The sequence below is a fragment of the Megalobrama amblycephala genome, linkage group LG5, assembly GCF_018812025.1.
Source record: "Megalobrama amblycephala isolate DHTTF-2021 linkage group LG5, ASM1881202v1, whole genome shotgun sequence".
Lineage (NCBI taxonomy): Eukaryota > Metazoa > Chordata > Actinopteri > Cypriniformes > Xenocyprididae > Megalobrama > Megalobrama amblycephala.
In genome coordinates, this window is record NC_063048.1 from 13,544,423 (window position 1) to 13,559,464 (window position 15,042).

The window sequence follows — 15,042 nt, forward strand, 5'->3', positions numbered from 1 at the left end:
CAAACTACGGAGAACACTTGGAAATAGGTATTGATTATTCACTAGTCAAGCATGCCAGGTGGCCCTTTGTGGATGTTTTGCATGGGAGCTTGGGGCAATGAGGTGCAAAAAGGTCTAGATGGCCTAGTTGGACATGGTCAGGCAAACAGGTCAAGGCTCACACAGCCAGACATTTGACTATCGGCGTAATAGCATCTGGTCTGGTTTGCAGCCTAGAATCATAACCGACCAAGCCATTTAGGGACAGGTGAGTATGAGATCTGTGATACTACAATAATATAAAACTTTTCAAGTAAACTTTGCAAATGCTTTTCCTGTTTTGTCTGCAGTATAAATCAGATGATCAGTGAATAGAGTATATAGGAATGAAATGGGAGGAATAGGATCAGGAAATGGCGAGACTCAAACCACCGCTAGACCAAAACTCTTTTGTATACATTGCATTAAAGGTTAGTTCACCCAAAAATTCATTTATTAATCACCCTCATGCCGTTCCACACCCGTAAGACCTTCGTTCATCTTCAGAACACAAATTAAGCTATTTTTGTTGAAATCCCTTGACTCAGTGAGGCCGTCACAGACAGCAATGACATTTCCTCTCTCAAGATCCATTAATGTACTAAAAACATATTTAAATCAGTTCATGTGAGTATAGTGGTTTCATATTAATATTATAAAGTCACGAGAATATTTTTAGTGCGGCAAAAAAAAAAAAAAAAAACTACTTATATAGTGATGGACGATTTCAAAACACTGCTTCAGAGCGTTATGAATCTTTTGTGTCGAATCATGATTCGGATCGAGTGTCAAACCGCCAAACTGCTGAAATCACATGACTTTGGCGCTCCGAACTGCTGATTCGACACAAAAGATTCATAATGCTCTGAAGCTTCATGAAGCTTTTCATTTTTGAGTGAACTAACCCTTTAAAAATATAATTTTCCTCACAAACTCAGTCTTGAACCAAATGCTAATGCTAATTAGCATTCTACCTTAAGAAACCTAACATCTCTACTTTCACAAAGAACTAAGCACAAAAATAAATTCTTTCATCATTTACTCTCATGTTGTTCCAAACCTGTATGACTTACTTTCTTCTGCAGATAATAATAATAATAATAATAATAATAATAATAATAATAATAATTTTGGTATATTTAATATTTTAATTTGGCTTTTATTTTTATATTTTCCATTTTTACTTTAATTTTACTTGAAATTTTAATAATTTTATGTGTTTTTTTTATTTTATTAGTTTTTTATATTACTTTCATTTGATTTTATTTCAGTTTTAGTAATTTTTTACTTTAACAAACTTATTTCACTTTACCTATAACTTAAACTTATTTGTTTCAGTTGCCAAGGCAACATTTGTAATTTTATAATTATTTATTATTAAAATTTCTATAGTTTTTTCCCCTCTGTATTTATATTTAATTTTACATCAGCTTTATTTTAATTACACAGAAGTCACAGTTCGGTATGTACCTCGGTTTTGATACGATACGAGTTGGGTGCATTTACATGCCGTCCTGTTTTCCTTTCGTGAAGCTTGTGGAGCGCGTCACAAAAATGAATCAAAACTGAGCTTATAGGCTACTAGCAAGTTCTTGCGTACCATTTGAACTCTTATTTTGGGTTGGTGCATAGATCGTCTCTTCTTCTCCTGCTGTTCTTTTCCTGTTGTGGTGGTTAGCAAACAGTATTGCATTACCGCACGCGCCCCCTTCTGGATTGGAGTGTGGATCGCCTGTGACTGACTATATTCATCATCTGACTGCATATACTGTAATATACATACAATACAATAACAACACTGCTCAAATTATCTTCTTCTATGTTCCTAGGTTATATAGGTTTGGAATGACATGAAGTAAATGATGACTGAATTTTTTTTTTTTTTTTACTTTTTTGAAGCGATTCTGTGTTTCATTTCATCAACATATTCTTACATAGATACAAGATACATATCCATTTTGTGTGAACACTACACAGCTGATATAGAAGACATAGGAGATACAGAAGATATAGGAGACCTCTCCTACTGTTTCAGGCTGGCCAGAATTCCAGCTCTAAGCTTTTGCCAAATATTAACAGTCCTGCGGTGCTTACTGAAACAAATCTGCTGGATAGAGAATGAGAGAGAGAGAAACAGTGAGAGGGAGAGGCTGGGTCAACCTATCTATCAGAACTCTCAGACCTGTCTCGCATCCATAGAGCGGTGCTGGCTCTGGAGCAAATGTCCAGAGAGCAGGGACAGTTTCATCCAGCCGGCCCAGCAAAGTGACAAATGACAGTCACCATGCGCACATCCTGGAAACTGATTGTGATGGCGGAGCACAAAGGAAGGGAGTGAATTCCAGCTCGGCAGTGGAGGACACTCAGTATCTAGTCATTAGTGCTGGCAGACCCCTGTGCAGCCACACGCCTCGCCATACCCTGATTACTGCCCTTCACGCTCAGCTTGAGAGTCGGACACAAGGTGGGTCTGAGGAAGCCTGTGACTATCTATACAATAGTCTTTCATTTGAATAAAGAGAAAGAATTTTATTGTTATCTGTGCTAAAAAACAGCTGGTCATCCATTTAATTCTTAAATATGGACTTACAAAAATTAAGAAATCAGTTCATCTTTCTGAGTTAAGACCATTTTCAACCTCTGTCCTATATACATAGCTAAATGCAGAATGACTGCAGTAAGCATCCTGTGCCACAGGGTGGTACACTCTACAATACTACAGACTACTTCCAATAAAAGTCAATATCACATAAGTTCACCACTATAAAAATACCCCCAGAGCAGACCAAACTGTGTAGTGAATGAGAGTAAAATTAAAGGAAATGATTATAAAATAATACATAACACAACACAATGCAACATAAGCTTCCAGGGTGTTTCCCTGCTAATGGCCTGAAGAGTCTGGAATAGGCTGCATCCCTTATGACCCTATATAGGGGTTTGAAAAATGAATATAATATAATATAATATAATATAATATAATATAATATAATATAATATAATATAATATCATATACAACCCCTTAAGATCATGTCATTTGGGCAAGATGCGGACAGTCTTATACCATATTACAAACCCCATGTGTTTGCGCAAGCACACATAATCCATAACGACTACCCAGCTTCCAAATCAATTGTGAGGTTTTAACAGGCTGTGAAGTGTATAAAACATTTTTCATCCATATGGGAAAGAGTGTGCAGAGGAGGAGGTATCTATCATTATGGCCACTCTTGGGTGGGTGAAGCATTTATAAGTTCAGATATCTCGTCTTGAGCAGCTCTTAGCATCCAATTCACCCATCTAACACAGCAGTGTTATGTAAGCATTCGCTATATCGCAGCACATATGAGACTGATTACTGTAATCTCTGACATGGGTGGCAGTTTTTTTTTTTCAAAACTCAGCACTGTAAAGAGCGAATGAAATGAGTTTTTTACGCAAAAGCTAATGTTACAGGCCTTTAGCCCTGTGATAGGAGGGCCGGTCTTAGATGGAAACGGCAGTGATAGCTTGATGCCGGGTCATTAAAAGATAGCAGGCTGTTGTAGTGCTCACTGCGAAAAGGAGGTTCTGTTGTCTGCTGTTTGTTCAGCATGAATTAATGAAGGATCTCGCCAGCAGCCGCACAACAGAGTAATTGCCTATTTCTAGCTAAATTAAAGATCAGTCCATTTACTGATAATGTTATCTAGACCTGACAACTGAGGAATGTGGAAATTAACAGCTGATCGAAGAGAATGACATCTAACTTCTGCAAACAGTGTCATGGCTCTTAGAAGTTGAATCTCATGAAATCTGCTTGGATCATATTCCACCCCAAAATCAAAAGAAAAAAATTATACTTGGCTAAAAGGAAACATTACTTCAGAACTACTAGGATTGTTTGCATTTTGACATTTACATGACTACAAAGAGTTTCTCATTATTATTATTATTATTATTATTATTATTATGCATGTTTTTATCACATAGTTTTACTTTTGATGAAAATGTTGAATTTAGTTTCTAATTTTAATTTATTTTCATTTAACTCTGACAAAAATGGCATATAATTTTAGTTGATGAAAATAAAATGAAAATTGTTTAGTCTTTATTATTGACAACAAAAATAAACCTTTCAACAATTAAAACTTTCAACAGTAATTTAGTTTAAAAGTTTAACACTGCATTACTGTATGCATGTATGTTTATTTGTATGTATGTATGTATTTATGTGTGTGTATTAGGGCTGTAACACGGTACGGACATCACGGTTCGGTGCATACAGTCAGATGACGAATACAGTCAGTCACAGGCTAACCACACTCCAATCCACAAGGGGGCACGCACGGTAATGCAACGCTGTTTGCTAACCGCCACAACAGGAAAAAGCGCAGAAGAACAGACAATCTATGCATAGATATGTTTACGTGTAATCTCTCAACCAGCGTTTAAACCGCAGAAAGAAATCAATAAAACAGCTTGAGAATAATATCTCACGTAGTATTACATTTACCTCAGGCAAGTCATTTAATGTCCACAACATGTTAGTTCACTGCAGAAATTAACTCTAGAGGGGAACATTTCACTAAATATATGCACTATATTAGCTTATATATTCATTATATTTACTTTACCTGTTAGTAATGTCTTAATTATTTAATATATGTTTAAATAAATTTGTTGTGAAAACAAGTTATGACAGTAACTGTGTAAATGATTATAATTCAAAAGTGAATTGGAGTAGAAAAATAATTGAAAAATAAATGTATAATTAGATTTAGAAGTTAATGCAAAACCTGCCTTACGAGCAATTTATTTTTTTTGTTTGTTTTGTTTTGTTTTTTGAGTGTTGATTATTATATCTAAAAATAAATAGCAACTGAGTTTTATAGTTTGTTGTTAATTGTAACCTTTAATATTATAGTAATGTGCAAGAAATGGCTCCCTGTAGAGTGTACAGCATTAGCTGACATATAATATATATATAATTTCATTTTGTAAAAAAAAAAAAACTTTACAATTTAAAAACCAATGGTCCTGCAAACAGGATTCAATATCTTTAAGCAAAATATAACTTTTTGTGAGATTCACCCAATAGAGTCAGCTTGTGGGAAGATTTTAATTTTGCATTGACAGATGTCTTCATGCCCAATTGTTCACCAGAATCTCTTTGGGGTTCACTTTTTCAGCACGATGCATATCATTATGCAAAGTCTAATCTCATCCAATCATCTTAGCTTCTTCTCTGGCCTCTGGAACCTTAATCAAATGATTCACCACAATTGAAAAGTCAAATTAAATACGGCTGAAACAATTTCGCGTCGGGGCAAGAAACGTATAACTCCAGCGAATTCCATTAGAGAAACACACCACGGGTTATGATGTCTGCTCTATCCTTTTCACAAGATAAGCTGTACTGAATCTATTATTCTGCTCGGACGGTCTATTCAAACTTGTTCCCTCTCAGCCCAGACAAGGACACGGCGATATGATGCATGTAGATGAAAGAGCGGGAAGGGGTTTGTCCAGACCACCTACCTCTTTCAGGCAACCCATAAAGTTGTTGCTGACAGGCGACCCAGGTAAGTCCGCTGTGCTTGGGCTTCCTCCAACGTAGAAGAAATCGTCCGATCCCAGCATGGTGTAGTCCTCCTGTGTATAGCCTGTTGTGGTCAAGATGCCGTCCACAGATATTGTCACCTGATTGAAAGGAACGACAAAAGGGGAGGGAAAATTCCATTCATGAACATCATGGCTGTGACGGCCGTTCTACCAAGGAAAAGGTTAGCTTCGGTCTTACTGGTTGCTGTCTGTCTTTGATTGTGCACCAAACACCTGCACGTCAAGACTTTGAGTAGGCCGTTCTTGTCTAGTATTTGTAGACTTACAAAGGACAGGTAAAGAAAATATTTTGCCGGCATATTTTCTTTATCTTTGATGATGTTAGAAATGGTTTTCTGGTTTGGGACATTAGTTTGAGGGGTTAGTGTTATGTAACAAACTACAGACAAATTGCTTGTGCATGTTTTTTTAGGTTCAAATTATGTGCACACTGGGTTAGTTGACACAAACATATGCATGCTTCAAAAATGAGCTAATACTACCACAAATGAGCATGCAACACAGAGGTCAGGTGGTCTTTTACTAATAAAATGTTAGTGAGGTATACAAGCACTGCAAACATTAAAGCATGCATCTTTTTCAAGCCGAGACGACATGCAAAGGGAAGCAGCACATAATGAGACCAAAGCAAAAGCCATGAGGGGTAATGAGGGAGGACACAGGAAGTCATGACCTTCACCACGATACAGACAGGACAGGACACTGGGCAGATGGTGGGTTGCTCAGACTAGAGTTTTGGTGTTAGTAACACAAGGACTGATCCAGCACGAACGGGTCGGCGCGGCATGCGCAAACAACTGGAATCAACTGTCAGAGCTCCAGTGCTGAAGTAGCTTTTTATTCTTTTATTTTTATGCTGTTGTTTTCATCACGTTTGTGTTTAGGAAAGCTTCTGCCAGTTTTTTGACAGTATTTGATAAAAAAAAAAGAAGACTAAGCCTTTTAAAACTAAAAAAAAAAAAGGGCCGTAGAAGATGTTCAAAGAAAGAAAGATGGAAAATGGCGGTAAAGCTGTGGCAAAAAATGGGATGAGGACATTTGACATAAAAAAAGAAGGAAATCCCCGAAATACAAACCCCAGTCTGTTTATTTTTATGATGCCATGAAACCCCCAAAAAGAGAAAGAAAGAGGGCCAAGGAAACACACGGTAAACCCAAAAAAAGGACAATAAGAATGATATCTACCAGACAATGTAGTTTGTTTACCATAGCGTGTCCAATACCTGAATGCTTTGAGAAAAGGGGGAAGAAAGGAAATTAAACAATGAAAAAAAGGGTTGTTAATAAAATGAAACTCAAATGAGGTCATGATGAACAGCACATTAGTGTAGGTTCTGGTTAGTAAATTAAAGACTCTAGTCAATGGTTCATGAGTGGTTAGTCTGGGTCTGAACAAATGTTATCCATAGACAAACAAAGCATATGAGTGAGAGTAAGAATAGGTGGAAAAGAAAAAGAAATATAACAGATTTTCCAGAACCTGTGGCGTTTCTCTTTTTTAAAGGCATTACACTTATTGGGCACATACTCACTTGAAAAAGCTTTCCAGAAAACAGTATTTTTCAGCAATAATTTCCAAATGTTCCAAATTTTTCTTTGTCAAAACAGATCAAGCTTAATTTTTTGCCTCCTTCTAACGTAACGCTTCATAACGTGTTGTTTTCAGCTACAACCGTGAATGGTGACCTCTATCTAGCTGGCTCTTTGTTGTGATTTATATGGTTTTTGACTTTCCTCAGGCAATTGTATAAGGTATTGGTAATGCATGTTCTTGGCGTGTTAGTAAAACAGCTATTAAACAAAGCAAAAAAAATGCCATAGTCCTAGTGGATCACAGCTGAAATAGCTTGTGCTTGTGGGCACTCACGCCTCCACACGCCCACGCAAAAAGTGACATCCTTTCACTCCTGAGGGGCAAAACCACCCTAAATATTTACATATTTTAAAATGCAGTGGCGGAGTGATTTAACAGTTCAACAAAGATTGGCTGTGGGTAAATGGAACGGTTGAGGTTGGTTGGAGCCTCTCCCCGCTGCCCTGATAAGACAGACTATTTGAAGAAGTGAGGTGAATATCTAGAGGGGTGAGAGAGACAGCCTCTTAAAGCCATCACACCGCCGATAGCTTCAGACAGAGGTAACTGCCTGAGGAGGCAAAACACGAGGCAAGGTAGAAGAACTCAGAGAAGAAATAGCTGCATTAGAAAAACTTAAAGTAACCGAAAGTTCTAATTCAAACATAACATACAGTAACATTTAGCTCTGAATTCATTCGAAAAACGCAAACTTCTTGCCGTTTAAGCATTACCTGTCTGAGGTTGCGGGTGACTTTCACGTCATGCCAGGCATTGTCGTTGAATTTGCCATTGACAGGCTCGACAATGGCCTCGAAAGCTCCTGAACCCAAGTTGATGACCAACGACACGGCTCCGTCTTTCAAGGCCAGGTTGACGTAGTCTGCTGACTTGCCTGTGTGGAGGATAAGGCCATTTCTTTGCCAGGTCTTGAAGGACAACGTGATCTCGTCACTGCTGCTCTGGATGGGGTTTTGAGACAAGTCGTAGCAGAAGTACTCGGAACCTCGGAAAGTGGCCACGTTCTCTTCTCGTGCTAAAAGAGAGGAAATAAATGGTGTTAGAGCTTCTTGAAACAAAACGAAACCCAAATATATGAGCTACGGAAGTTTTCCAAGATTGACCGCTGAAGGAGAGCGATTAAGTTCAGGCCGGATGACACAAAATGAGACAAGATGATGCATATAAGACAGTGTGGGCAGCAGAACACACGAAGAGGCTGTGCATTTAAAGACATAAGTATGATGAGATCATCAGTGAGACTATTTCTCTCGTTGAAGTATAATGTTCTGTTTGTGTAGCACATCTGAGTCATAATACGAAAGCTGTGGTCCTCCAATCCCTCAAAATCAACTCTGTTTAACCTTCTCAAAATATGACAATGTGCCTGATCAATAAGATCCTCCTTAGATGACACAGAAGCTGCATCTGAAGTGGCATTTAGACGTTTTTACACAGACTGTTAAATGCAGCTCAGAGGTGGCCAACGATGTATCAATCTATACACTGCAGTTACAATTGCTTAAGTAATACCAAAGACTATAGAATAACACAAGACGTGTCACTCAAATTGTTATGAATGGGAGAAAGTGTAACGCGCAATATGGCGGAATAAGTCCCGCCTTCTAAATAAGAGCCAATCGCCGACTGGTCATCGCATCACTGCAGCGGCCGTCAGAAGCACCGGTTTCTATAGAAACAGTCAGACGCGCACCTCCGAAATGAAGCGCAAGAGACGCGCATTTAGGTCTGCGCATGCGCATTAGCTTGATCCAGCATAAAAATACAGGTTGATTGAGCGTTTGATGATTCGAGCGTTTGGAAAAAAAATTATGAGACAGTTGTTGTCAGATTTCATTGGTGATTTCAAATATGCCATTTAATCGAAAGCTTGGCAAACAGCTTTGGAACTGCATGATGCCCAGATTGCCCGAGAGGCGTTTCAAAGATGGCCGCCGAGTGAAATGACCTCGTCTTAAAGGGACTTTGGTAATACTATGACACTGTTAAAACAATTACAATTTTATCATAGACAATGCATATTGCACAACCCTATTTAAAAACAATGAAAAGCAATGAAACATAAAACTAAGTGTTTCCTGATAACACTATTTAAAGTCAACATCATAATGAGCTAGGGCTGGACGATTAATCGAAAAGTAATCAAAACCGAAATTCAGAACCTCTAACTGACATAATTTTCCCATATCGGATATTTTTATTATTATTATTTTTTAATTCTGTTAAAACTTTCCCCTTAAAAACATACAGTACTACCGCGTGTGTAGTCACGTGACTCAGTCATGTGACTCCGCCCTGTCCAGTCAGTGGTATGGAAGCAAAACTGAGCAAACTCAAATGCTGAGTCAACACATACAGAGCGAGAGCGGTGAGCCCCGAAGTGAGATCACTTTCACTTGCGTCTTCACTAAATGTTGTCAATTGTATGTGTTTAAAGGCTTGCCAGTTTGGATATTCTAGAGATTTTAGACCACTGAATGTGTATCATTATATTGATGCATTGTGGCACAGGAACATTCATAAAGACAGTAGCTGCACATCAAGTGAAGATCGCGCACAGAGAGGAGCGCAGAAACTGATTTATCGCTAAGGTACCTTAGAAACTCAAATGTTATAGCATATATTTTTCTACTTTTGAAGTAACTACTTACAACCCACAGCTTCACAATTAATAGAGAGACGGTATGACTAATTCACACACGCAATCGCTCTCTCATTAATGCAATCAAATAAATGTACCGATACTGTGCTAATTTATCTGTATCTAATTTACAACAAGCAGAAATCTGTAAGAAACGATACCATAGATAAAATAACTGCTGAAAGTGAACTATGTCGGAGCACTCGTTCATTAAGAAAAAATATCCCACCTTTAATAGTCAAGCATATGTACAGTATAAACCTTGTCAGTGAACTATGAGGGCCAAAAAAAAAAATAGTAATAATAATCGTTCTTTAATTGTAATAGAGGTAAAATGCTTAATTAATCGAGATTTTGATATTAGGTTATATCATCCAGCCCTATAATGGGTGGTTAGCCATTTTACTGTGGCAAGGTGACATTTCAAAGTGAAACGGATTACTCAAGAAGAAAAAAAAAAAGTAGGGCACGACTTGAATTTATCCATTATGATTTGATTGGATTGAGAAAAAATTGTCTCTATATTGCAGATGGTTAAAGGGGAAGACCTGAAAAATAAGTGACATCAGCGGAACAGTCATTTCAGAGGTGGAAGATGAAAGATTACAGGTACAAATTTCTTTAATATGTACTGAATTATGTATTGATAAAGTAAAAGTGGAATTTTGATATCAAGTTGACTTTAAATGAGGTTTTAGTGATTGCATGCTAAGTTCGCATTGGTCATTGTAATTCAGAGCAGATAATCTACTGCATCCACATTTATGGAAATAAGTTCACTCCTGGTCCCTGTGGTCCCCAGTCCATTAATCACCAAGCTATGGTGGTATGGCTTGAAGCAGGCAAAAATACACATATCTAACGAAAAGCTCCTCCAAAACAACACTGGACATCATTTACATCAGGAGGCCAGAAAAGGACCTCAGCACTAATGGCATCATTGATTTATCAGTGCTTCACTTGGGCCGCCGTGTGGTCGATATATTCTCTGGCTAAATGTTGACAAAACACTCACACATCCAAGTCTATGCTCCACCTCAGCAATCAGCATTAGTGGATGTAGTATGTGTTTTAACCGACCGGGTAAAGACATCTTGACCTGTTTTGCACCGGACTAAAGGGAGCATGAGTGGGCTGCAGGGTTGCTGAGCAGATTTTTCTCATCAGGGCTGGTGCTGGTGCCCAGCTGTGATACACTTCACATGGTAATAATCTCTTGGTTAAGAATGGGGGAAACTGACTGACGGTGGAACATATTAAAAGCACATGGGACCTTGATGCAGCTGGTGAACACCAAAAACAGCCCTCAGTGCAGTCAGAGAGATGATTCAGATTATATCGCTCATTACAAGGCTGAAAGAAACAGATTAATGGAAGATGACTGAATGGATAATGGAAAAGAGATTTGTCCAGCAGGAGAGGGTGGTGTCTCATCCATGTGTCAAAAACTGGCAGTTAGATGTACTTGGATACTCATAGTGCAAATCTCACACTGCTGAAGAGATTCTCAAGTCCATTAATATTTGGCTAGGCCGTAACAAAGAGTTTAGCGTGCAGAGATTACTGGACTGTACCAAAAAGGCTCAAGGAGCTCAAGGACCGATACAAATATACACAATATATAAATATTAAATAAATGTAATATAAATAACTATTTAAAATAAATTATTAATTGTTATTAACATAATAAATTACTTAACCATGTAACCATTATTTACAATATTCACAATTTGTGTTGGTCCCCCTTTTGCTGCCAAAACAGCCCTGACCCGTCGAGGCATGGACTCTACTAGACCCCTGAAGGTGTGCTGTGGTCTCCGGCACCAAGATGTTAGCAGCAGATCCTTTAAGTCCTGTAAGTTGCGAGGTGGGGCCTCCACGGATCGGACTTGTTTGTTCAGCACATTCCACAGATGCTCAATTGGATTGAGATCTGGGGAATTTAAAGGCCAAGTCAACACCTCAAACCATTCCTTAACCATTTTTGCTTTGTGGCAGGGCGCATTATCCTGCTGAAAGAGGCCAGAGCCACCAGGGAATACCGTTTTCATGAAAGAGTTTACATGGTCTGCAACAATGCTTAGGTAGGTGGTTCGTGTCAAAGTAACATCCACATGGATGGCAGGACCCAAGGTTTCCCAGCAGAACATTGCCTAAAGCATCACACTGCCTCCGCTGGCTTGCCTTCTTCCCATAGTGCATCCTGGTGTCATGTGTTCCCCAGGTAAGCGACGCACACGCACCCGGCCATCCACGTGATGTAAAAGAAAACATGATTCAACAGACCAGGCCACCTTCTTCCATTGCTCCGTGGTCCAGTTCTGATGCTCACGTGCCCACTGTTGCCTCTTTCGGCAGTGGACAGGGGTCAGCATGGGCACCCTGACTGGTCTGTGGCTATGCAGCCCCATACGCAACAAACTGCGAATCACTGTGTATTCTGACACCTTTCTATCAGAACCAGCATTAACTTCTTGAGCAATTTGAGCTACAGTAGTCTGTTGGATCGGACCACACGAGCCAGCCTTCACTCCCCACGTGCATCAGTGAGCCTGTTGCTGGTTTATGTTATGCCTGATCGGTGTATATCTTCTTCAAATCATGTTTCAAGTTCAACAATTATAACTGCATGAATCTTACTGCAGCTCAGTTTAAGATATATATCATATAAAGTGAATATTTCACCTGAATCGCTGTGTCCTCCTGCAAACACCTGCACATAACTGCTAAATCTCAACATTGTAAGTACGGAACTTAGATCACCTGCTCAAAACATAAGCAAAATACAGGCTGCTGAACAGGGCCCAGTGTTTTCCCTAGTAGCACATGGGTGTTATTGTGCGCTACATGCTAGTATGGAAGTCTTGTGCCAACACCTCAGCAGATGCATTATTACTCCCCAGAGCACGGCTACCGTTAGCGGCATATTTCTGAGAGAGCGGGCCCTCATTTAGCTCCTCGACACCTTATCTCCCTCCTCCTGACTGATTCGAGTGGTAACCGCATCCCTGAGATCCTGCCACTGCGTTAAAGTGCCAAGAGAGAGTACTGATCAATTATTAATTAAACAGAGTGTTGTTTTTACTAAAGACACCGCTCCACATTACTGCCAGATGTCCCCCCGCACTATCATCTTAAGATCTGAATACTTAATAAGAGTTACTTTTCCATGCTGATATGATGTGGGATCGTACAGTGAGTGGAATAGAGGAGGTGAAGGACACATGAGGGTCAGTAAGGGGAAAAGAAAAAGGAAAAAAACATGGACATTAGGGCTGTGAATCAATGTAAAGTAATATAATATAATACACACACACACACACACACACACACACATATATACATATATGTATATATATATATATATATATATATATATATATATATATATATATATATATATACAGTTGCAAGACAAAAGTATGTGAACCCTTGATTCTTAATGCTGTGTGTGGTTACCTGGATGATCTATGACTGTTTTTTTTTTTTTTTTTTTTTGTTTTTAGATGGTTGTTCTTGAGTTCCTTGTTTGTCCTGAACAGTTAAACTGAGCTCTGTTCTTTAGAAAAATCCTCCAGGTCCTGTGGATTCTTCAGTTGTCAAACATTTTTTGCATATTTGAACCTTTTCCAGCAGTGAATGTTTGAACCTTTTTTAATAGTTGTGTTTGAGTCCCTCAGTTGTCCTCATTGTGATAAAATGGATCTCAAAATCATACAATCACTGCTGGAAAGGGTCCAAATATGCAAAAAATGCTTGCAAACTGAAGAATCTACAAGACCTGGAGGTTTTTTTATGAAGAACAGTGGTCAGTTTAACTGTTCAGAACAAACAAGGGACTCATGAACAACGTAGATCATCCAGGTAACCAAACACAGTATTAAGAATCAATGGTTCACATACTTTTGAACTGGGTCATTTTAATAAACTCAGTTTTTTTTTTTTTTGTCTTGTGGACTACATGTAAACAACTTTTATGTAAAATATCTTACTCAGGACAGTACTAAACAAAAATAACATGCATTTTGTATGATCTCTCTTATTTTGTTAAAATTATTCACAGATTCTGCAAGTGGTTCACATACTTTTTTTTTTTCTTCTTGCATATATATATATATATATATATATATATATATATATATATATATACACAATTACATTTCAGATGGCACTTAGGCACTGAAGTCTTCATATATTCAATTCTTCTTATGCTCACCAAGGCTGCATTCATTTGATCAAAAATCTGGTAAAGACTGTAATATTGTGAAATATTATTACAATTTAAATAACTGTGTGACGAGCAGGGCGGGCGAGAGCCGTGAGGGAACGGCGCGAGGCCGGTGACGCGAGTGATAATGAGCGTCACCTGCGAGGCGTGCCGGCCTCGAGTCTCTCACGGAGGAGCTCCGGAGGCATAAAAGGAGGAGCGACATCAGTGAAGGACGAGAGAGGACCAGGCCTGGACTTTATTTTATGTTTTATTATGTTTGTGTGGCCGGCAGACGTCCGCGAGGGTCTGCCGGCATTACTTTCGTTTTGTTCTTTGTTTATTTCTAATTAAAGTTTTGTTGAATGTTCGCCGGTTCCCGCCTCCTTCTTCCCGTATTGACGAACTTCGTTACAAACTGTTTTCTATTTTAATATATTTTAAAATGTCATATATTCCTGCAATGGGGAAAACGACTTTTCAGCATCATTACTCCAGTCTTCAGTGTCACATGATCCTTCAGAAATCATTCTAATATGCTGATTTGTTGCTCAAGAAACATTACGTCTTAAATGCATTTTTAACAGAATAACAATATAATACTGTATATTGTTGGCCATGTAGCATACTGGTAATCAGTAGCGGCCTTGCATAAAACCCAACTGAGATTAAAATACTGAATACCATTTATTCATTCCTTTGTATTTGTTTTTAGACTTTCTCCTCTATAAAGTTCCAGCCTATAATAGTGTGAACAAAAACCCGAGAACAGAAGAACATTTCCCACAGTTTCTGTCTCGCTACAGCACTCCTTTCAAAACAAACCTTATCTGTATAGATTTTTAATGAAAATCCTCAGGGGGGGCAAAGGTACTTAATCTCCTCTATAATAGAGAATCCGACAGAAAGGAGGTTATGGGCTGTGTGCGAGATAGTAAACGTGCTGAATTATGAAATCTTAATGAAAACATCATTAT

At 38.5% G+C, this 15,042-nt stretch overlaps 1 protein-coding gene across 1 annotated transcript in view; it reads right to left on the minus strand.

Annotated features, from left to right (window-relative positions):
• The window catches only part of nrxn3a (neurexin 3a), a 376,344-nt gene that overhangs the window by 293,199 nt on the left and 68,103 nt on the right, over positions 1–15,042 (minus strand). The window contains 2 exon segments of the mRNA XM_048190779.1: positions 5,540–5,701; positions 7,931–8,232. Of these exon segments, the coding sequence (XP_048046736.1) occupies positions 5,540–5,701; positions 7,931–8,232 (464 nt within the window).